The sequence below is a fragment of the Crocodylus siamensis genome, chromosome 3 (assembly GCF_052110815.1).
Source record: "Crocodylus siamensis isolate JL-2025a chromosome 3, ASM5211081v1, whole genome shotgun sequence".
Classification (NCBI taxonomy): Eukaryota; Metazoa; Chordata; order Crocodylia; family Crocodylidae; genus Crocodylus; species Crocodylus siamensis.
Genome location: NC_143397.1, coordinates 83,099,201 through 83,124,680, shown reverse-complemented (window position 1 = coordinate 83,124,680; position 25,480 = coordinate 83,099,201). Strand labels below are relative to the sequence as shown.

Genomic DNA, 25,480 nt, shown 5'->3' with positions numbered 1-25,480 from the left:
CATCAGCAGGTAGATGTCCAGCCCTGTCAGGCTCCCAATCTTAGTTCTCCTTTTTTGTCCAGGTTCTGGACAGTTGTCTCACCCCAAAACCATCGAAGTCAGTCAAAAAAACAGAAACCACAGGAAAAATTACAGTGCACTGGGCACTCTGTTCTGCAGCCCCCTTGCCTCCCCGCACAAGCTGCTCTGATCTACTGGCAGTTACTACTGCCATGAGCAGAAAAAAAGGGGAAAAAAAGAAAAAGAATGAGAACAGGCCACACTGGGCTCTCATAAATAGACCATGGTCATCAGGATCAACATGAACAATTCTTGGTCTGTTTGGGTATACTCAGCCCCCTCTGGAGCTCCTTCAGGGTGAACATAAAACCACCCTCAATTCTTTGTATCCCTTCCCCAGGGTTTTCCAAGGCACAAAGAGAAAAAGAGAGACAGAGACAAAGAAAGAGAGACAGAGAGAGATTCTTCCTAGTTCCTGAGCACTCACTCCTTCATTCTTGGTCAACATAAGTTCCTTGTCTCAGGCAGGAACTCTCCTGGATGATGGGGTCCTGCCCAGGCCTCCTCATGGGGTTCTGTCTCCCTCCGCCACCATGGCCCAGCCCCTTTTCTCCGGCCTGGGGGAGTTTCTTTCAGCCTGGGCTTCCAGCTGTCTGGGCACAGGTGTGATCAAACTGTTATTCACTTTCTTCTTCTGGGTCCTGCAGCTGGCAGACTATGGACTAAGCTTTGCAAGTGTGAGCCTTCCAGCCCAGGCTCCAGCATCTTCTCTCTGGGGTCCCTGTTCCCCCTCTACTGCAAACTGCTCACACCCTCCTGTCCAGCTAGGGCTTCCCTTGGCAGCGGATCTCCTCCACCCTGCCCATGCTGGCAGAGTCTCTCCTTAAGTCAGGTGATCCTCCCCTTCTCCAGTATTTGCTCTCAGCACTGGACTTTGTACAATGTACCAAATGCATAATGAGAGATGACAGCAGGAAGCTGGAAGAAAATACTAAAGCAACTGGTAGACAAGTCATTGTTTCGAGATTAAAATCACAAAATGAGATTAATTAATACAGTTTCACATGCGGTGGGGGCGCAATTAAACCAATAATAAGATATTGACTAAACTAATAGTACACATACTCCACAGCCCAAAACTAGTACATAGTGTTGAGATGAAAAAAAAGTGTGCAAGAAAAGTTTGCAATATAAAAGCACAATGTTCAGTAAGGAGATACACGTGTGATTTTTAAAGGCATACCCGGCATTTTTAAATGGTCTTTCCTCCACCGTTTCACATGCCCTCTCCCCCTCTGGGCAACCTTCATCTTGAATTCTAGTGTTCTCCTGCTCCTGTCTCCTAATTATTTTCAAAATGCTAGGAGAAACATAGCTACACGTGCTTTGCATTCTAGGTGATGAGTGTTACTAACATCAGTAGGTTGGATTTTTGTTTGTTTGCTTAGGTTTTTGGAGGGGGGGGGGATTGTTTTATTTTCTTAATACAGACACACAACCTAAAAGGAAAGCTGCTGATAAATATTATCTCCATTATATTTATCATTTAGGCTTGCCAGTACATTGCAGATTCATTTTATACTCTAGTACAACAGGATTGTTATATGATAAGTGTTCTTGAGGCAATTTTCAAGCTAATAATGGAACAAAAAACTCTGTCCATTTAAACCCTGCATTTTCTCACTGGATTTTTACATTCATTTGGCCTAAAAGTTACAGCATGTTCTTAATAAAAGTGAATGCTGAATGAAAAACAGCCTGAATGATTCAGATAAAAGTACAGGGTGCAGTCTCCCATTAAGTCATTGGTTAGAGCATGGTCCAGGCTGTTTGCGGCTTACTCAACTTTTTTGGCATTTGTTCTGCTTGAAAGTACATGGTTTCCAGTTCAGCTTTGATTCAAGAAGTATACGCATCACAAAAATCATAATTAAAATTAAGCACATCTATTTCTAGCCTCAGCTGAGAGGCCAAATGCGTCAATGAGTATACAGAAGTATCCATATTTCTCCAACTGCAGGAGCACTGGGATGGGTGGAGAAAAGAACATGCTTTGTACCATTGTGCAAACAAGTCTTTCAGCACTAGTGCCATCATGATGGCATATGTATTAGCAGGACATTAAAATTAAAAAAAAAAACAAAAAACCCACACATTTAGAATACACCCTCATGGAGCGAGAAAATTATGGTAACAAACTGCAGGTTCCTAACAGACTTTCTCTTCTGTCAACAATTTCAACTAGCAACTTGAAAAGACATTTTTCCAACTCATTGTTTTCCCTCTGTTAATGCTCTGAATTACTATCCTACACAAACTATGGTTTTACCTAATCCGGGATTCCTTATACTTTCTTCATGATTCAAATATATTTTAATAAAAGCTAATTTTGTACATGCCTCTGCTGTCAGCTGGGTATGTGGAACACCATCTCTCCTGCTGAGAAAAAAAACCATCATCCTGAGGAAAATATGTCAACTGCTTAAGAGAAAATGTAGCACATTTTAGCTTCTTTGGGTGCAGTCAGATTGTTGAAATATGAACAAGACAGTGACATAACCAGGCAGCTATGCAAAGGCCACCAGAAAGTAACCCACAGACCACAGTTTAAGAGCTTCTGACTTAATGAACACTGTTTGAAGAGGACAGCTGCCAACTTCTCTTAAAAGAAAAAAAATCTAGTCTAAGAGCATAGGTTCTATACTTCCTCTAAGAAAACCCAGCAGTGCTTACTTTTTCAAAGTCTACTTGAAATCGAACAGCAACTTACTGAGAAAGTTAAATTACCTTAAGCAAAATCATTTTGAACTTTGAGTAAAACTAAAATGCTAAAAGACCATCATTCAACCAAGAAATAGCATGGAGTAGCTCAAAGTGAGATCCAAAAAAAAAGGACTTACAGGAAGTTAGATACCTAGAGAACTAACATATGATCCAAAACCCCACCCTTCTCAACTACAGGCACAAAACCCTGTATTCCTTTACTCTGCTAATAATTCTTTAAGTATTTTAATAATAATTTTTTTTTTTTAATAATTCTTTACGTTTTTAACCCAGGAGTTCTGCTTCTGCCCATGTCCAGAACTGCCCCAGTTGGAGCAGCTGTCTGTGTGTACCTCACACCTAAGCACAAATAGAAACTGAAAACAAGATACTCCTTTACTCAAGTCAGCATCAGGCATTTTCTGAGCAGATATAACCCTCACCAAGTTCTGGCTCCTCAAAAAACATAGCGGTGGACAATTTGTATTTATTTATTTATTTTTACTTTTGAGTCTTCAAAGCTTGAACAGAGAGCATGGTAGTAGCAGGCAATGTCACAAGCTTTATTGTCAACAACATATACAACCTTTCCCTGGGTAAAATTTGCCTCTTAATGTCACAGTTAGCAAATGAAGTTCCAAGCTTAAATCAGTTAGCACAGTTCTTAGCAAAGTAATTTGCCTCAGGGAAGAAAAATATAGAACAGCAGAAAATGATATTTTATCTGTGTATACATATTCTAATATTACATATTTGAATTGTAAAATAGGTTTATCAGCAGGTTTATCAAATGCCTGGGAATTTAAGATACTGCTAGAATTCAAGCACTCCCTGTTCTGGGCTTTAATTCCACACATGCAATTTATCTTGTAGTTAAACTGAAAAGGGTGTGTGAGCTCTTACAACACAGCATAATTTGTAGTGCGTGCTTGTGCAACTTAAGGGAGGGAAAAAACAAAAACGTAATAAAAAGCGGAGTGAAGCACAAGAAAGACACCTCTGCAGAGGGAGGCTAGCAGAGCTTTGTGGGGTAACAGAGACTCTCCCCTGTAGTTAAACTCAGCATAACTTTATGGTTTTTACTTCATTCCCTATGTTAAATATTAAACAAACATCCTATTTGAACACTATGGAAGCTCAACAACAATCCACAGGAGGTAAGGTACAAATTATATTCCCTACAAATTTAAAAATCCTTTGTGAAGCAATCAGACAGGAGTAAGCACCACCTGATATATAACTGATTAGCAACTCCAGTTAATATCACAGGCTTTGGTTCCTCCTGCTAGTGGGAAATTACGTGGGTTTGACTATACATAAACAGCTTACTCACAGAGGAAGTGGGAGACCTAGGTTCAGTTCCCCTCTCATCCCAACAGGGCTACCTACACACATTCCCACGCTTCAACAGAGTGTCCAAACAACCAGCTTAGGTTAACTTCCCTAGGTTTCATTTTAGGAAAGGAAAAAAAAAAAGATGTAGAAGAAATTTTCAGATTACATCACCACCTACCATGTAGCATTTTGGCTCACCTTTCCAGGGACATTTTATAGACAAAGCCTTGCTATAATACAAATAAGCAAGAGAAATTAAAAAAGAAATCAGAAGTAGAAATAAAAGTAAAATTAATGGGAATGTGGAAATGTACAATTCTATATGATGACACTGCTACTTAATTTTCTGGAAGGCATAAAAGAGAGATTTTCTTTGACAAATCTAGAAGTCCCCAAAAGTAAGAATGTGTTTATATTTTCATTGAATAAATGCTTTCTACAAGATATGTGTAAATGTCTACAAATCTGCATCCTAAGTTATTTACTTGCTTTCCTCCCCGCCTCCCTAGGACAGCTGGAAGCTTCTAAAGGGCACAGCATTGGAAACCCAACGAGAAACTGTTCTGACAGTGGAAGCACACGAAGAATGGTAAGAGACTAATCAATGTGGCTGCACCAGGAGTTTCCAGGATGCATGAAATGCAAGAGGAAAACATTCAAGCAATGGAAAAATGGACAGGTTACCAAAGAAGCATACCAGAAAACAGCAAAAACCTGCAGGGACAAAATCAGGAAGTCAAAGATAAAGAATGAACTGCACCTGGCAAAGTGATTAAGGACAACAAGACACTGTTCTAGAAGTACCTTGGCCAGAAAAGAAAAACCAAGGAAGTAATGGGTTACATAGCCAGGGCAAACTCTTAACAGAAAATGAAAAAAAAGTGGAGTTGCTCAACAGCAACATTGCCTCCACGGTCACAAGAAAGCTGCAACAAGACATCTAACAGAATACCACAGTTACTCAAATACAAGAGGTGGCTTTTTCCTCCAACTGTCACTGGAAAAAAAAGCTCCTTTTCTTACTGCTGCACACAAGTAAACTTCATTCCCTCTTCATTCCCACAGCTGAGCTGTGTTTTTCTTTCCCATTTCCAATTATTCCTGTTTCCTCACCGGCCTTAAATTTCTGACAAATATAACCAAACGGAGTCCCAAACAGCTCACCCAGAATCCCTCTGTCACCTCCTCTTAGCCTGCCAAAAGTGATTAGTGTGGTCCTGCCTTCCATAAGCTGGAGATGGACTGGGCTGCCATGCACCTCATGTACATATACATTTTTGGAGAATCCCAGGACTTGACAAGAACACCCTGTTCCAGTCATGAGTGGGGGGTAATCAGAACATGGCTCCTTTGTGGGGAGTACACACACACACACAAACTAAGCAGTGCTGAGCTATGGGGTCACCAAAGTTTGAAATGCTTTCAACTCTGCTGGGGCCCAGCCCAATGAACTATATAGTAAATCATTTTCTTTGGACTAATTATCACGCATAATTTGTACTATATATAAGTAGGTGCCAAAGTGCTGCTTAAAAGTGTGTTTATGGAATACCTGTGCTAAAATTTGCAAGTTTCAAAAAAGGTAAATTGCATCAATTCTGGATAAACTAAGTCTATGGGTACCCACAGTAATTTGTCTATATGCAAATTACTATAGGCTTGTTTATTACAAGCTCAGCATTAGTCAAGTCAGCAGGGATGGATCAGCTTCATCCCAGGGTCCTGAAGAAACTGGCAGAGGAGATGTCAGAGCCCTTAGCCATGAACTTCATGGAGCTGTGGGAGATGGGCCAGATACCAAAGGTCTGGAAAAGGGCCAATGTAATACCAAAGGAGGAGGACTCTGAGAACAACATACCAGGTAACCTTACCTCAGTTCCTGGGAAGTTACTGGAGCATATGCTAAGGAAGGCCATTTGCAAGTATCTGGAGGAGGAAAGGCAGACTGCAAGCAGCCAGCATGGATTTGTGAAAAACAAATAGTGTCAAATAAACCTGACTCCCCTTTGACAAAGTAACTACTTGAATGAATGAAGGGAATGCTGTAGATATAGTGTATCTGGCCTTAAGCAAGGCTTTTGACAAGGTCCCACAGGACCTTCTAATAAACAAATTGCAGAAATGTAGGCTGGATAGAATCACTATAAAGTGGATAGATAACTGCCTCAACAGCCACAAACAAAGGGTAATTGTAAATGGATCCATGTCAGAATGGCAGAGTTTCTAGTGGCGTCCCACAGGGGTCTGTCCTGGGTCCAGTGTTGTTTAATGTGTTCATTAATGATTTAGATATTAACATAGAAGGCTTCTTGAGCAAGTTTGCAGATGACACGAAACAAGGAAAAATTACACACACACTGGAGAATGTGAGCACCATTCAGAAAGAGAGATTGGAAACCTGGACTAGAACTAACAGAATGAAGTTCAATGCGAACAAATGCAAGGTGCTACACCTTGGAAAGAATAGTCCAAAACACAAATATTAAATGGATGACACCTGGCTGGATAGCAGTACTATGGAAAAGCATTTGGGAGTCTTAGTAAACCAAAGACTCAATATGAGTCTGCAGTTACCAAAGAATGCAAATGCAGTTTTGGGATGCATCAACCACACAAAAAGCAAATGCAGTTTTGGGATGCATGAACAAAAGTATTAGGTGCAGGACATGGGAAGTGATAGTGCCTCTCTACTCAGCACTGGTTAGGTTTCATCTACATAACCATGTGCAGTTCCAAATTTTAAAAAGGACATGAAAAAGTTAGAGAGGGTCCAGAGGAGGACAACAAAGATGATAAAGGGATTGGAAAGCAAGTCATACAAGGAGAGGCTGAAGGATTTGGGCATGAAGGAGCTGGGCATGAAGGAACTGAAGTGAAATTCAGCTTGGGAAAAAGGTGCCTAAGAGGGGACATGATAGCAGTCTTCCATAAAGAAAAGAGAAAGCACATGTTCTCTCTTGCTGAAGAATGGAGGATGTGGAACAATTCCTGGAATTTGCAGCAAAGTAAGATGAGACTGGATATCCAGAAAAAACTTATTCACAGTTAGAACAGTGAAGCAGTGGAACAGACTGCCTAGAAAAGTTGTGGACTCTCCATCACCAGAGGTGTGCAAGAAGTGGTTGGACAGCCACTGGTTGAGGATGATCTAGGTGTAGCTATACCTATGTTCTACTATGGGTATCTCCCATGCTTCTGGGCCTTGCTGCTTACTGCCTTCCCACCTTTTCTGCTGTGTGTCAGAGTATTGTTAAGCCTTCCCAGAGGCACTGGGTGTTGGCTACAGCCAAGCCTGGGGACTTGGACTAGGGTGTGTCAATGCTCCTGCTGGAACCAAAGCCAGGGGTTTCTGGCTACAGCATCTTGCCCTTCCACTCATGGTCAGACTGATGGCGATATTTGGGGTCAGGACAGTATTTTACCCCATGGTCGGACTGGTACAGACTGTGGGGAGGGTTTTGCCTTCCTGTTTAGCAAGAAGTGTGGCCCTCTACTCAGGATCTCTTGAGTATATATTGACAACATTTCAAAGAAGGAACAAATTGGCTGCCAAGGTTCCCCTGCTTTACCTGTGGCAAGTTCAGCTAGGTCTGCATTGTATCAGGGTTGAGGGTAGTCTTATGCAGACTTTAGATTATGGTTTGTATGGAATGCTTTGGATAGGGATGATTCTGCTGCAGGCAGGAGGCTGGACTAGATGACCACTGGAGGTCCTTTCCAGCCCTACTTCTCTATGATTCTGACTATTTTCAAAATTTTCCCTCATTTCCACATGCTCAGGAAGACCAGTGTCTGAGTGTAAAGGAGGGGTAGAAAGAGGCTGCACGGGAAAGAAGTTAGGCAGGCAAAAGCAATGGAACCATCTGTCCCCCCAAATTTGTTTTTCCTACTACAGCAGTGGGTGGGGGAGACGAATACAAGGCAAACCTCCAATATTAAGTTCTATATCTGGAAACTTATAATAAATGTATACATTTTCCATATATGGAATCTGATTATGGGGGTGTGTGAAGGGGTTAGAGGTGCCCCTTTGTGGGAATGCAGCAGCCCTAGTTGCGAGTTACCTGAGAAGACGATAGCCACGTTGTCGAGGGAACTCCCAACACGCCCAGAGCCAGCTTTATTGACCCATCAGGTGTGCCAGATTGGGGGTCTCAGCACTCTGAGAGCTATTTCCATCCAGGCAGCTCAGGCAAAGGTGGGAGAAGAGTGAGGGAAAGTGGGCTGGATGGACCCGCTGAAGACACAATCTGAGAGAAAACTTTTCCTGGGAATGGGGTGGCAGATCAATTGATCTGAGAGCTCAGAGGAGCTCATGAACTATAGAAGAGGTTAATTGCTGCCACAAGCTATCAATTATCATGGCAGTATGCCAATTAGTTGATTCAATAGCAAGGACTGCACGGCAGGAGCCGCAAGAGCCAGCAAGCTGTGGGCAAAATCGCAGCTAAGCCTGCTGGCCAGGTTTCATTCCTTTTCCTTTCTTTCTTTTGTATTTTAGTCATTGTTGTGTTTTCATTCCACTGAGCTGACCACAGCCAGGTCAGATTACACAAATACCACTCCTCCCGGGATCCTATAAAACATCAAAGTCATGGCAGGCAAGAGCCAGGAAGAACCCCAGTCTGACTACATGGCCAGGTTTTTTTTTTCCAGTGAGGACAGGCAGCCAGATGTCATCGGGGCACAAAGGACCGCATCCCTGTGTGGCGATTCCCCCAAAAAGTGGTGCATTGGCACTGGAACCTTGACAACGACCAGGAAGAATCCAAGACTATGGATGGCTCAGGTGCGGCAGCAGCAGGGCCAAACCCAATTCGACAGACCCTGCACATAATGGGAAAAGTTCTGCAGCAACAGTCAGCCCGCCACTTGGCTCTGGAAGAGAGCTGGGTGCAACAGCCGGTGTGGCATCAAAGGAACACCGTGGAATTAAAGGTACCTAAAATGACTATTCAGGACAACCCCAACATTTTCTTGGAAATTTCTGAGAGGGCAGCGTTCACTGCTCAGCTGGGGGTTTTGTTGATAGGAAAAGCCCAAGCAGAATATGGGGCTATGACCTGAGACGAAGCCCTGGATTATGATAAGTGAAGAGTGAGATTTTATATCGATTGGATATTAACCCCAAGACCCATCAACAGGCTTCTCACACCAAGAAAAAACAGGACGAAAGGACCCCAAGGGCCCTGTTGCAGTGTTTAGCTGATCTTGTAGCCAAGTGATTGAAACCCACAGACAATTCAAAGGCAGAAATTTGAAACAGAAATTTGTTAGAGCAATTCCTGGTTGATTTGGATGAGGAAACCCAGTACCGGGTCCGTTATCATCAACCCATATCACCTGCCGAAGCTTTGCAGTTGGCGGAGAACTTCAATAGTGCCCTGGGAAAGAAGGCTCAGGAGTGGAATACAAAGGTGGGTTTATACTCTAGGCCTCGTGAGACCATGAGGCAAGCACGTAAAGAGACCCAAGACTTTAAATGATCAGGCAGTACCCTGGTGGTCTGCTTCCGGTGCAAAAGAATCGGACATATGTCCAGAGACTGTACCAATACGGCACGGTCAGTGCTTAGGGTGAAACATTCCCCATTTGAGGGGATGGGAACCACAAGAGGATCCAGAGAGCCCAAAGGCATACTGTCTATGGACTGTAGCATGAGGAGAAAGGATAATGACAGCCCTTTACCCCAGCCTACCATTGAGGCATGGGTAAGGGGTAGAAGATTGGAAGCAGTCATAGATACTGGGTGTGCACACACATTGATACAATCTGCATCAACACTGAATGGGTACGTCCAGAAAACAACTCCCGTTAAGATGACATGTATGCATGGGCAAGGCACATACTAACCCTGGAGGATATACAAGGTGACCATGCTGAAGGCCATGAGAAAGATGCCAGTGGGTTTAGCTCGTGACCTCCCATATCTCATGATATTAGGACATGATTGGAAGGAAATTTATGAGGTCCTGAACACCATGGAAGACAGAGAGGGCTGTCAGCAGTCAGTCTGATGATAGACAAGAAGGAAGTACCAACTTTGCTTTGATGTGGAAGGACTGTCCAACGATGAGTCATTTCGGGTTGCACAGGCCAAAGAACCTCAGTTCCGGCCTGTACTCAAGACTTGCTAGCCAAGAAAGAAGAAGTCATGATCGACTCTAAATGCCTTGCAAACCTACCTAGGTTTAAGGTTAGAAGGGGATTATTACAATCAGATAAAAAAAAGGGGCCCGGGAGGGGCAACAGGTTCCCCAGCTGTTGATCCTAAACCATTTCAGGGTTCCCTTGTTGAAGTTAGCTCATGAGAACCCTTTGGGTGGGCATATTGGCTAACAAAGTGGTGTTTCTGGCCCAGAATGTATGACCAGGTAGAGAGGTTCTGCTGGACCTGCCCTGCCTGACAGAAGATAAGCTGGACAAAACCGGCATGGGCTCCATTACAATCTATGCCCATAGCAGATACTCCTTTTTCCTCTATTGCTCTAGAAATGGTGGGTCCGCTCCCCAAGAGTATGTCAGTGTACCAATTTTTGCTGGTAATTATAGACTACGTGACTCGGTTCCCAGAAGCAGTGCCCATGTGGGCAGTCATGGGTTCCCGAGTAGCAGAAGATCTCCTTAAGTGGGTCACTCAAGTAGAGGTTATTACCAACCAGGGGTCTAACGTCCTGTGGAATATGTGTAAGGTACTTAAAATCAAGCAGCTACATACAACCCCGTACCACCCACAAACCAATGGCCTAGTAGAACGGTTTAACGGGATGTTGAAAAATACATTGTGTTCGGGCAGAACCCCATAAATCGGACCTTATAGTTCCCCTTTTGCTCTCTGCGGTCCAGGAGGCCCTCCAGGCCTCCTTGGGTTTCATCCCATTTGACCTGCTGTATAGGCATCACCCTAGGGGCCTGTTAAATTTGGTATGGGAAGGTTGGGTGGAAACCCCACCTAGAGGCACAAATAATGCAGACTACGCAAATGAGCTGAAACATTGTCTCTGAGCTATGAGGGAACCGTCATGAAAACATCTGAGATTGTCTCAGGGTGTTCAAAAGACCTATTATGACAAAAAGACATGAGAGAGAAATCCAAGTAGGTCAGAAAGTATTGGTCCTGCTCCCCAACACTGGGAGCAAGTTCCTTATATGTTGGCAGGGTCCATTCGAAGTAGTCCAGCAGGTTGGCCCTGTTGACTACAAAGTATTTAAACTGGGTATAAAAAGAAAAGACATATCTCATGTTAATTTGTTAAAGGACTGGAGCCAGGCTTTTTTTCTACTGAGGACAGGCAGTCGGATGTTATTGGGGCACAGAGAACCGCGTCCCTATGCGGCGATTCCCTGACAGGGGGACATCTTATATTTGAGTCAATACAATACATGGATAAAGAAGGGGACAACTGATGGATAAGATAACAAACAAAACAGCTTCTGATGGGTCTATATGAAGCCAAGTCAGGAGGGCCTGATAAAGTTTATCTGAAGGTACTGAATAAACTGGTAAAAAATAATCTCAGAGCTATTGGCAATAATATTTAGGAAGTTGTGGGAGATGAGTGAGGTACCAGAGGACTGAGAAAAAATGCCCCTTTTTAAAAAGGTAAAAAGGAGGACTTGGGGAAACTATAGACTCGTTAGCTGCACAGCAATACCCAGGAAGTTACTGAAGCATATCCTAAGGAGGTCCATTTGCAAGCATCTAGAGGAAGAAAGATTGATCACAAGCACTCAGCATGGATTTACTAAGAATAAATTGTGTCAAACAAACTTGATCTCCTTCTTTGACAAAATTACTACTTGGGTGGATGACTCTCTCAATAAACAAACTGGAGAAATGTGAGCTGGACAGAACTACTATAAGGTGGATAGACAACTGGCTCAATAGCTGCAAACAAAGGGTAATTATAAACAGATCCACACCAGAATGGCTGGAAGTTTTAGTCCTACAGGGTCTGTGCTATGATGTTCAACATACTTATTAAGAGATTTGGAGGCTGGAACTGAAAGTTTCTTGAGCAAGTCTACAAAAGATATGAAACTGGGGAAGGACTGTGAACACACTGGAGGCCAGAAGTGCAATTTAGAAGGATCTTGCCAGATTGGAAAGCTGGGCTGGAACTAACAGAATGAAATTCAATGCTGACAAATGCAAGGTGCTACACCTCAGAAAAAATAATCAGAAATACAAATACAAAATGGGTGACATCTGGGTGGATGGCAGCACTACTGAGAAGGTTCTGGGAATTTTAGTATATCACAAACTCAATACGAGTCTGCAGTGCAATGCAGCCATATAAAAGGCAAATGCAGTTTTGGGATGCATCAACAGAAGCATTAGGTACATTGATGCTCATATCACAGGAGGTGATAGTGCCTCTCTACTTAGCACTGATTAGGACTCATCTAGAGTACTGCATGCAGTTTTGGGCTCCCCATTTTAAAAAATGATGTGAAGAAGTTAGAGAGGGTCCAGAGGTAGGTGATAAAAATGGTAAAGGACTTGGGAGGCGAGTCATAGGAAAAGAGGCTAAAGGAGCTGGCATGTTCAGCTTGCAGAAAAGGCACTTCAGATGAGATATGATAGCAGTATTCAAATACCTGAAGGGCTATCACAAAGAGGGAAAACACCTTTCCTTTCTTGCTACAGAAAACAGGACACAGACCAACGGCTTAAAGTTACAGCAACATAGGTTTAGATTGGATATCAGAGGCAGTGGAACAGACTGCCTATGGAAGTTGTGAGCTCTCCCTCACTGGAGGTGTTTAAAAAGTTGGATAGGTATTGGTCAGAGATGAGCCAGGTGTAGCCATACCTATGTTCTACTATAGGTATTTCACATGCTTCTGGGCTTTGCTGGTTGCTACATGGGGCCAGTACAGAATTTGTTTTCTTCCTGCTGCTGCATGTCAGGGTTTTTTGAAGCCTTCCTCAAAAGCCTTCAAGAATTTTGACTGGAGCATGCCAATGCTCCTGCTGGGCCTTACACCTGGATGTTCCTGGCAGGACGGTCAGACCGATCACCATATTTGAGAGAGAAGTCATATGAGAAGAGGCTGGAGGAACGAATTTTCCTCTATGGGCAGATTGGTATGAACTGTGAAGGTTTTCACCTTCCTCTGTAGCAGAGGACATGGCCTTCATCCTTGCATCTTTTGTGTGGTTTTTTTAACAATCTTTGCAGCAGCAGGACACTAGTCACCATAGTCCCCCACTTTACCTGTGGCAGATTCGTGAGTTCTCTCTTTCAGCTGCATCAGAGTTAACTGAGTAGTTTTACTATTTTGGTTAGACAATGAATTTGTATAGGATGATCTGAATAGGGATGATCCTGCCTCAGGCAGGGGGTTGGACTGTATGCCCTCTGGACGTCCCTTCCAACCCTGCTTTTCTATGATTCTTTAAGAAACCAGCATTTTGAAAGACCATGATCTCTTAGATAGCCTGACTTTTCCTCTCTAAGTGGTGTGTCTGACTGAGCTGACATGAAATATACTGATAGGTATTTTATCTTAGAAGGAAAACATTAGGCACGGAACCTTTTCAGAAAGGAGCTGAGAGCAATACTTAAAGACCATTGTAAAAAGCAGTCATTAAGCAGTGAGTCAATGACATTTTGCACATCCAACAGATAAATATTAGGATTGTTACCGTAAGTAAAATACAACACTATTTACCTGTTTACCTGAAACATGCATGCTCTATTTTCATTAGACCTGTTTATCCAACAGTTTAAGAACCCAATAGAGTCTCAGAAAGATGCTTCTGCCAGTACATTCCTGCGAGGAATTTAAAGAGTCTGTGCACACCCTGGATGTAATGAATTCTGCATGGTAACAGTAGATTACACTGTTTTCCTTTAGAAAACGTCATGGTTTAGAACAGGGGCAAGCAATCCCTGACGCTCAAACGCCTTAGGACAAGTCACAATTAAACATACTACAAGTCACTGCAAAAAAATTCAGTGCCTGGGATTTATGTTCGAAGAAAATCTTTCTTGTAAGAATTCTCCCCATCTGGAAAATCCTTATACTCTCCCAGTAGAAACACATCACAATCAACCGGCGTGTGAAAGGAAAAGGAGTGAAATGCAACCTGTCTAAATTCGCTGATGATACCAAAATTTGGGGTGAGGTGAGCATGCTACTAGGGAGGGAAAGACTGCAACAAGACCTGGATAGGTTACAGGAGTGGGCTGACATAAACAGGATGATTTCAATATTGACAAATGCAGGGTACTGCACTTAGGCAGTAGAAACAGCAGCACACTTATAGAATGGGAAACTCCCTTCTTGAGAGCACGGAGGCAGAAAGGGATCTTGGAGTCATTATTGACTCCAAGATGAACATGGGCCGATAATGCGAGGTCACGGTTGGCAGGGCTAACCGGACCTTGTCGTGCATCCACAGGTGCATCTCAAGTAGAGCCAGGGAGGTGATCCTCCCTCTCTATGCGACGCTGTTCAGGCCACAGCTGGAGTACTGAGTCCAGTTCTGTGCACCCCAGGAGGGATGTGGACAACACTGAAAGGGTCCAGAGGAGGGCCACCCACGTGATCTGGGGACAGCAGGGCAGACCCTACAATGAAAGACTGCGGGACCTATTCCTGTTCAGCCTTCACAAGAGAAGGCTGAGGGGGGACCTGGTGACTGTCTATAAACTCACTAGGGGGGACCAGAAGGGTTTAGGGGAGACACTGTTTCCCCTAGCGCCCCCTGGCATGACAAGGAACAATGGACACAAATTATTAGAGAGTAGATTTAGATTAGACATCCGCAAGAACTACTTCACAGTTAGGGCAGCTAGGAGCTGGAAACAACTTCCTAGGGAAGTGGTGCCGGCTCCTACCCTGGGGATCTTTAAGAAGAGGCTTGATGACTACCTGGCTGGACTCATTTGAGTCCAGTCTTTTCTCCCGCCCAGGCTGGGGGTCGGACTTGAAGATCTACAAGGTCACTTCCGACCCTACTTCTATGATTCTATGGAGTATTGTGGTAATGTATACGATAATCACAAACAATCTAACTTCTCTATTATATAAAACATTCCCCTTTAGGGATAAGGAGACCATTTTTGCACTCTTTTTCATTCACCAGGAAGAGCGGAGTTAATTTCCAAGTGCTACAAATTCTAGAGTCAACAACCACCATAATTTCTGTATTACCTCTGTCAGAACACCACAATTATGCAACTGTCAGAGAACCGAGACCTTTCTTAGAGTGGGAACCAACTTTCCTCCTCTGCCAAACTAGAATTTTAGGGCTCCAGTCCCCTACAATTAATGAAAATACTCCTGCTTTCTTCTCTCATAGACCATGATGAAGTTAACCAGTGACCAACCAGGATACTGAGGATAAAGAAAAATATACCATAAACACGTTACATGCATGTGAAGCTTACCAGCCAGTTTATCTGCCAGGTACCACAAGTTGGTCAGAGGTGTGCGCATGCATGTGTGTGCGCACAAGTATGTACGTGCACATGCATGCACATCGGACTCCTAGATCAGGGCAGCCACTCAGGTTGAGGGCCTGTCTAACTAGGCCTCCTGCATCATGTAAAACCAGTCAATACTACTCCCCTCCAGGGCTGGGTATCTTGCAACCACAGCATTGGTATGCCTGCTAATTACTTTCCAGAAACATCAAATTCCACAGAACCTCACTCTTTTAGCCAGGGCCATAAATATACTTCTAAAATATTCACAGCCTTGACAACAGTCTTTTCAACTACTCCATATATGATTGACTATATCCAGAATCATATCTGTTACACCCCCCCACAAAAACCCCCACTGTATCTTAGAAATCTACTGGAGGTCAGAGATACTAGTGCAGAGGGGATGTATGCTCCTATAAGTAGTCATGCATCTATTAGCTTTCCAACCCCCAGGATCATTTACAGTCTCAAGCAAGCTTAAGGTCTCCCACTGTATCAGCAGGGATCCTGGTTTTCTCCGATTAAAATTCCTAATTTTTGGTTTAAAAAAATAAGCAACCTAAAATCCACATTCTTTCACGATTAAAATGAAACACCGCCAATACATAGGCACATACGGTGTTTCATTTTAAAATCATGGAAAAATGTGGATTTTAGGTTACTTTTTTTAAACCAAAAATTGGGAATTTTTTTTAAATCACAGAAAACCAGGCTCCCTGTTGATCAGGGATACCTCGCATCAAGATCTCCATTCAACATACCTTGGTTCAGTGGCAAGCAGCCCTCCCCCCAATTCAAAGCAGCAAAAGTTGAACATGGGTGTGAGGGAATGGGGCCTAGGAGCGGCCGTGAACTCCCTAGCGCCCCCTACCGTCACGTTAGGGTGGACTCAGCACCCTCAGAATCTCGCCCGCCACGACTTTGCTGTTTAATGGTTAAATGGGAGGCTGCCTTTATCCGCCTGGTGACTGGTAAGTGTGTCCTGCCCCTTACTCCGTGTGGGGTGCCTCTATATGTCCCCGCCTTAGGGCTATACGTGCCCTCTCTATCACCCCGGGCTCCTTACCCATCTGTGGGCCTGACTCTCCGCCGCTGCCCCGCTCCGGGGCCTGTGCCGCGCCCCTTGCGCCCGCTGCCCCACTCCGGGGCCTGTGCCTACTCTAGGCCGATACTGCGCTCTTCGTGTCTGGGGCTCCAACCCCCCCGCCTGGCAAGCGTCTGGGGCTCCAACCCCCCCGCCTGGCAAGCGCTCGCTTTGCCCCCTCTGGGGCCTGGCCCTCTCTAGGGCGCCCGTCGTGCTTCCTGCGGTCGTTGCCCAGCCTCTGGGCTCATATCGTGCTCCTCGCACTCTTGGGGCTCAGGTGGCTGCAGCCGTGCCTGGCCCCCTTGACCCTTCTCTGGGTCTTTTGCCTTCTGGGCAAACACCGCGCCTCTCTCTGGCACCCCCGTGCCTCTCCAGCGCTGACTTTGGGGCTCGGGTGGCCGCAGCCATGCCTGGCCCCTTGACCCTTCTCTGGGTCTTTTGCCTTCTGGGCAAACACCGCGCCTCTCTCTGGCACCCCCGTGCCTCTCCGGCGCAACTGTAGTGCCCTGCTGGCACTGTGCCCTTACTGGGCACTGGGGACCCCCAAGCTGCTGGGGAGCTCCCCCGAGGCCTCCTTGCTCCCCTACAGCCTCGCCCAGTCCTCCGGATTAAACTGTAACCAAACTTAAGCCACCTGGCCACAACATAAACAACAGAGCCTCCTCCTCATAACACATAAACACCAAGCCCCCACCAGGGCTCTCAATCCTACCTCCCTTCAGGGTGTTCTTGTTCCCAGCATCATCACAGCCAGTCAGCGTGGTGAGGCTGCAACCACCCCCCAGGCTGCTCAGCTCTGCCAGAGCTCCTACTCCTGCAGCTGCCAGAAGGAAACTGCTCCTCAGGCTCCAGCCTGGGCTGTTTATAAAGGCCCAGCCCTGCCCCCTTCTGGCCACCTGACCCACCTGGTTGCCCTAGTGACCCGCACCTGAGCTGCCCTGGTGATTGGCAGCTCTGACAGTAAGCACCTGGAGCTGCCCTGGTGACTGACAGCTCACCTTATCTCTTTCTTAGGCACGGAGCACCCCAGTGCCTCCGTGACAATGGGGAACAACCATTTAAAAGCTCTGCAAACTGGTTTCCATGGGACTGACAATTAGAAGTGGTCACCAAACAGCTTGTCCTCATATAGCAATCATACTGTTCCATTAGCAGACTTGGGTAGTGTTCCATTACTGAACATTAATGGACCTACATTTTAGAAGCACCCACTGTAAGAAAAGCACTTTAGAACCAAAGAACCAATCACAATGCTCCCATATTTCAGAGGGGCTCTACCAAGAGGAAGAAATTATATATGAAGCTCACACTGATGATTTGCTGGTAAGCACCGAAATAAAGTAATACTCATTTTCTATGCATTAGACAAAGAACAATATCAAGTTTTTGCTTGCATCACTTCACTGTGCTGCTTAAGGAGCAAAAGCGGAATACAGAAAGTTCCTGCACTTAGCACCAGGGAACAGACACAAATTCTGACATGAAAACCTCAGAATTTTCACCAAGGAAAGTAAAGGAAGTAAATGGGTCCTGCTACTGGAAAGGAGGTATGGTAACAATAGAAAGTACTCATTGAGACCCTGTCTATGTTAGTCTGAGACAGTGTCGTATGTTTGGGACTCTGAAAATAATCTTTGGGTGCTTTTTTTTCCAAAAAACAAAAACAGAAATAATGCATTTATTTTTTTAAATAAAAAGTTAAGAGCATGCTTCAATTGGTCCACTCGTCCAGTGATAATGTAACTGGTCTTTCAAGTAAACAAGGAAAGAATAAACAAGCTTAAGAAATACATAAGGACTGGATTTTATCAATATGCTTTCACAGCTTCAACTTCTTGTTGGAACTCATTTTTTTTTTTTAAGGAGCATGACAGAAGACTCAGACGTCATATTCTTACACAGTCTCTTCACGACAGTACCAGAGTGCCTAATGCTGCTGGTCTTGGTCCATAAGAAGTGTATTTCATACCTAAGAAGTACATTCACATGCAAAGCTCTGAATTGCATAGCACCTCATATATGTACCTCACAATTTCTAAGTAAGGAACAAGTATTTCTCAATGTGGTTCTTTTACTCTATTTAAATCAGTTCCATTCTTTTGATCCACTAATCAAAAGGCAGCAATCCACAGCTTTGCTTATGAGCTACAGAATAGCAGAAGCAACCAGAGCAACTGAAGACACGTAGCAACAGTATAGGTGACATGCAGGGAAGACACGCCTATACCAAGGAAAAATAACCAAAACATCTGGGGCAACAAAAAAAGAAAAAAAGTAGAGATGAACTATGTTTAAATGTGTTCACCGAATACCACATAGAAGTAGTGATGTATGTCATTTTTCTAATTAGTCCTTTTCATAACTAAAGAAAGGATAACAGATTTTTACCTGCTAGTACAATATTGCCAAACCCACACATTCAAAAGTCATGTAATTCTATGTCCTGTAGCTAATGCTTCTATTTTAAAATTATAGCAATTAATGTACTTTATTATTTTCATTTGACACTGGAAAAGTCCAATACAACATCATGATGAGAATATAAGCTCCTTTCAAACATCAGTATTCTAAAGCAAAAGTCATGTCAATTCCAAGCACTTTTGAAAAATGCTACCTGCAACTACTAATGTGATTTATTCTACATAATATTGTTATCTGCTGCAATGTAACTATACTTAATTTATGCGAAAGATGCCAAAAATGCAGTGGATTTTTCACCCATTAAATAATTTATTTTCTCTATGAAAAACAACTTGAACATTCTTTAGCCACTTTAAGTAAAGACATTTGTATTGGATTTCCATTTTCCCCCATCCTGCACTAATCAAAATGATGATATCCAGTGCTTTTGCACTGCTTAAATATTTATGTAACTCTTCCCATGCAGAAAATCATTTGATAAAAATGTCACACCAGCCCACAGGCTAGAAAAGGTCATACCTTCTCATCCTGATGTATTTTTTTGGCATTTTCCATCTGAAAATTGTGCAAGGACTGGATTTTATCAATCTGCTCCCGCTGCTTCTCAAGTTCTCCTTGGAATTCATTCTTTTTGAGTTCAACAGCTCCCCTCTCTGCAGCTGCTCTACGGACTCGCCCCTCCAGTTCCATAATCCGATTCTGAGAGGAAGCAAATATACAAATGTATGTGGTTCCCATTAATCAGCACTTATGAAGAGGACTTGCGTGTATGATACAACTTTAATCTTGTAGAAACAGAATCTGATTCCCCATACAATATTTTTAATCTAGCTTTGTCCTCACAAGCTACTTAATATTACATTCTTTAAATGCTTGTCTTTCATCTCAAAGTACTTTACAAACTAATATTCCAATTACTCCACTAGTGAAATCCACTAGCTGCCTAGCTATACAAACCAACCTTATAGAAGAGGGTAGAGTAAGAATCAAAATACCACTATGTACCATGTAACTATCCTGCATTACGACTCTGAGTAGAAGGATTAAAAATACTATTTGGCTTCAACATCAGAGTTAAACCTCTGTTCTTCCAAAGCAAATCCTACAGTTTACAGTGACTAAAGAAGTTGTATTACAAGCCACATCCCATCCAGACCAGTTTTGAGAGCAACACACCACCCCCACATTTGATCCTAGACTGTCTTAGAGAAAAGAATGTGCCACCTATCATATAAGCAGAAGCTATCCTGGGAGCACATCAGTGCAAATACTGTCCCTGTCTGTCTTTGATTATTTTGTGTGAACAGACGGAAACACAGCAGGTGGCATTTGGTGGCTAGCAAAAGATATTTATTTGTCAAGAATACATATTGATAAATAGGGAGAATTAATCCTCTTTTTTTCCTTCCTGGACTGCTTGAAGAGATCACATTAAAAACCAGTGGAAGTTTCAGGAAGAGCATTATAATCACACTTAGATTTTTTTTTATTCAGTTATTACAGGATGCAGCAGCAGTACCTCACATGTTCTATTTTTTACTGCCCAGTCAGCATTTACATACTTCCTTCTAATATAATGGCTAGATTCAGTGAAAACTCTTGGGGTGAAATCTGAACAGTTTGCTGTGTCTAGGACTACCCATCTGATTCCAGACTTAATATTTGCTATTTGTTAGACTAGAGCTTGGGTGTATCAAAAAGGTTAGAATCTGCTGAGTCTTTAGGGAAGACAATTCAAGCTTTGTTATTTCACAGTTTCATTCTCTGTAGCTTCAGTTTAGGTCCAAAATTGGGACTGCCACAGAAGATAAGAATGGGGAAAAATAAAGAAAAGAAAAATGTTAAGTTTGGTTGAAGGAACAGAAAAAAGGAGAACACTCCTTCCATCTTAGTCATTACATCAGCAAAGTCCTGCCAAGAAAATGAGTAGGTAAATATAGTGCTTTAAAAGTGTAAGAGTAAATATTCTTGATGTGCAGCCCAACCCTTAAAATATGAATAGAGCTACTATACAAACTGCTACTAGGAAGTGTATATGGCTGAATGGACGTAAAGGAATTTTAAACTTCTGTCCAAGAAAGGTACTACTGCATGACTCTGCAATTATTGAACACCAATACAGCCTTGCACATCTAGGTTATGGCATCAAGTGTGACCCAAGATGGTAATGGCCTCTGCCTCACTGTCAGCTGTATAGCCAGTTATGCAGAATGCCTTTGTGGTCTCAATCCAGGTCTTTAATGAACAAGGTCACCACCACTGGGCACCAAAGAGGGGCAGAAATACACCCTTCACAGTCTTGATGACCTGAACAAATAAAATGATAAATGCTAATGCTTTTTATTGAGCATTTCATCTGAATTTTGAAGTCTTTTACTGAGCAACAGTAGCAGCATAAAAATTCAGAACTGTTGAGATGAAAAGAACTGACAACAAGCTAGTGCAAATGTAGTGTTGTTTTCTTGAGGGGGTTAGACTAGATCAGTGGTTTTCAGCCTGTGGTCTGTGGAGCCATGGGGTTCTTCAGACTATACCTAAGGGGTCTGTGAAAGACAACTATGATCAAAAGTACATGAATACCCACACTTACAACTGAAAGGGGTCTGCACCTCCATTCAAATTCTTTTAAGTGGCAACAAATTAGAAAAGGTTGAAAACCACTGAGCAAGATGATCCTAGAGGTCCCTTCCAACCCAATGTTTCTGGGATCTCTCTAATGCAGGGGTGGGCAAAATGCGGCCCGGGGGCCAGATGTGGCCCACCAAGCCATTCTATCCAGCCCGTGGGGCTCCTAAAGAATTTAGAGAATAAATATTTATCTGCCCTGGGCTGCCTGTCATGTAGCCTTCGATGGCTTCCCAAAACTCAGTAAACGGCCCTCTGCCCAAAATAATTGCCTGGCCCTGCTCTAATGAGATGACTAGGCAAACAGGTTCATAAAGCACACCAAGTTTCACTCTGCATTTGGTGTACTTAAAACACAGTTCACAGGAGACAATAAAAATAAAGTTTAGGTGCTAATGCTGTATGAAAGTCATGGTATTACCTGCAAGTCAATGCTGCGAGAACTTGCAATCCAATAATTGAAACCCAAAACAACCAGACAAGCCACAAGCGCGGCTACCAGAAGAGGTGGAGACTTCATCCCTCGACGGCCGTTTCCTAGCCCCACCATTTCAAAGAGAAGCTGCAGAAATCTGCAAGTTAAAATAAGCCAGTCACATACCCTTTGGCTTGGACAATTACACAAACACAGCACACTTTTACTAACTCCAGAAAGAGCTGTGATTCTTCAAGAAACAAGTTCAGTTATATAAATTAGCAGGAATTGGAGAATACCTAGCAAGGAGCACATTCTCCCTAGGGTTTCTCTCAGAAGGAAAATAAAAACATTGGGCTATTCAATTTTATGCAGTATATCACACCAACCTCAGTCCTTGGGCATCCCATATAGAAATCCTAATGATGTAATAAAAACCTACCAACAACTGCCATGCTGGAACAAGCCCACATTCTACCAAGTCAGGTCTTTCGTTGCTGATGGTGGCCAATGCAGGATGCTGATTGAATAGTGCTATCTCCTTGAAGCAGCAGGCTGACTTAACTCTTTTTTTTTTTTTTTTTAATTTTAACTCTAAGCTAGAGAAACTGTCAATTCTTTCCCTGGTGATGCTACTTATTCCAGCAAGAGTCACTGAATAAGACTCAGTTCAACTATTTTAGGAATAATCCTAAATTTAATAGCTGGATAAAGCTCTCGTTGACTTCAACAGGAAACTGTAATTAGAAAGGTAGGCAGAAGGGCTCATATTCACTCTCGAGTCTTCTTGTGCTAAGATATCTAGGAACTATGCTGTGCCATATCAGATAGGAATAGCCTTATTGTGGACCACAGAATATTTTAAGAAAACCAGGTTTAAAAAGCACAATACTTCAGTATTATGTAGAAAAATTAATCCATGAGTGAAAACTCACACACAAAGAATTGTGTCTAAATATACAAGTGCTCTTCATAAGGCAGAGTCAACCATATAGAGCGTGTGTGTGTATGTGTACGTACACGTGTACGTACACATACACACGCAGAGAACATCAGCTAGGCGCTAATATATTTATGAGAGTCCCCAGTTGATCATACATTTCCTGTGAACACAGACCATATACATCTTGTATCAAAGACCTCAGAAATAAGGTTAAAGAAAGCACGTAGGAAATCTTACCTCCTGAAAGAAATCGCACTTAAGAATGTGAAACTCCCATATGCAGAATCAAATAGAAAAATCTGATGTAACAGATAAGAGCAGCAAACCAATGCATTTTAAGACAACAACCCAATTTAAATGGAATAGATTTTTTATTCATATTTTTACATTTTCTGGATTTGTGTATTTTTAACAAAGCAGGCCAGCTAACTCCTGGTCTCTGGAACACAATTCTCAGCCTGTGCTTTATTTAATAACTAGTGAATTGCCCATCAAGAATGATAGGTTAATTTCAAGTAACAAACAGATAAATATAATAAGTAAAATCTATTAAATAAATTAAATATTTATAAAAATTAAATAAAGTAGGCTGAACATTTAAAGATACCAATCTCTTCCTGCACTTGCTCTTGTCCAGCGAGCTGGAGGTGCACCCGCCCATGCTGCCGCCCAGCCACTGCCAGAGTCCCTCTTTGCTGGGCAAAAGCAAGGGCAGGCAAGCTCTGTGCCTAGCAACAGTTGCCCACACCCTGGGGCTTCCTCCGTGCCACCCCCAGGTGCCTCCTTCCCTGCTCAGGGCTTGGGACAGGGCTGCTCGCCCACCGCCTTGCGCCTCTGCCCAGCTCCCTCTTTCTCAGCTGGCCCCTCTCTCTCTGCCGTCCCCACCATGCCAGGCTCCTGGTGCCCTCCCGGGAGGATCTCAGTAGTAACAGCCCTGGCCTCTGATTTTTCCCATTTCTGGAAATTGGGATCATCCTGATATGGTCACTAAACAAACGCTAAGGTTTAACAAAGAAATTTCTCTGAAGACACAAATGTTCTCTCTCTTACAGTTTTCAAGCTATTCGCATTTAAAGACCATTACAGACAGACAGACAAATTAAGCCCTTTATATATATAGATTAATGTCAATCCCTATGGAGGGACATGAATGTTATCACACCACAGAAGAGGAGGAGCAGGTGAAAAGCAGAGAAACTGGCTGTATTGCTTTCCAATATTAGAATGTGCTAGTAAAGCCTGCTTAAACACCAAAAACACCAAACAAAACGAAAAACTTGGTATGACTCATATGGCTTCATTATCTGAGTTAAGATAAATCTTAAGGGGGAAGAGGAATAAAAGGTGGCACATACATAGCACAGGTGTAGTTTACCACTGAGATTAGTTCACAGGCAGGAGAAGCACCCTACTAGGAGAAGGAAGGAGTGGGACTTCTTGAAACAGGCCAACCTTCCTTCTTTGCTGTCACCGCAACTCCAAATGCCGCCAGCTATGGGCAAAGCACCCCTTTTTCCTAGGTCTGTGCAGTTTTAGGGCCAAGAACATCTGCAGCAAAATCCCACAGGATACATGTCACCTCAGAAAAGGTGAAACAAAAACAAAAAAGGAGTTCATGAAAGATAACAGTAATAGGCAAGTAGCACAAGATGAAAAAGAAAGATAAAACAGGGGCCATAGATGACATTCAGATTCAGTGGCAGTTTTGTGAGGGGCCATATGGAAATGTGTGTGACTGCACACAGTACCCATCTGCTAATCCTTCTCACAAAAGGCTTCCACAAAGAGTGGTAAGCCTCCCTTACTTGCACAAAACCCAGGAAGCATCAAAAAGGACAGATTTCCTAAGTGACAAAAGTAAAGAGTAAGAGGAGAGGGGATGATTAAATATTGCCACATCTGTTAATAACAATACCGATAAAAAAAAAAAAATTCCACTTGAAGTTACATATCACCTCCCCAAATGACAAAATACTATTAAAAGCTTCATTCCAAACTCATCCCATTTCTTCCTTAGCTGTCTGCCTAGTTGTTTACATACTTGCAAATGCTGAAAGATTATAAAAACTAGCACAGCATATTGCAAGCATTCCATTTTTAATGACACGTAATGCCTTTTGTAGTAGTCTGAAGTAGGCATGGCCATTCATTTAGCAAAGCAGAATAATTTACAATGGAAACAGACCAACTGGATTAAGTGCCAGATATGTCAATTCACTTACAAAAAGCTAGAGAGCTCAACAGCGTTTTGAAGTAGAATGGCACATATATGATTGGCTTTCACAATGTACAAACTGGATAGCACTGGGGAATCTTACATTGTTCAGCTGTGTGCTTAATGGGTTTCTTTGTAAATGCATTCAAACTCTGTAGCCTTTCTAAACAATCAAATTCTTTACAAATGTTATTTTATACTTGTTGCTAAGTTGGTATGGTAGCACCCAGAGGCCTCA

The 25,480-nt window shown here is 43.0% G+C and overlaps 1 protein-coding gene across 5 annotated transcripts in view; it reads right to left on the bottom strand.

The window, feature by feature from the left end:
* The window catches only part of GOLM1 (golgi membrane protein 1), a 99,630-nt gene that overhangs the window by 28,058 nt on the left and 46,092 nt on the right, over positions 1-25,480 (bottom strand). For all 5 annotated transcript variants that reach the window (XM_090038637.1, XM_090038641.1, XM_090038640.1 and 2 more), the window contains 2 exons: positions 22,091-22,241; positions 19,564-19,743 (listed from right to left, as the gene is read on the bottom strand). In XM_090038637.1, coding sequence (XP_089894763.1) covers positions 19,564-19,743; positions 22,091-22,241 — 331 coding nt within the window. The remainder of the gene's footprint in view (positions 1-19,563; positions 19,744-22,090; positions 22,242-25,480) is intronic.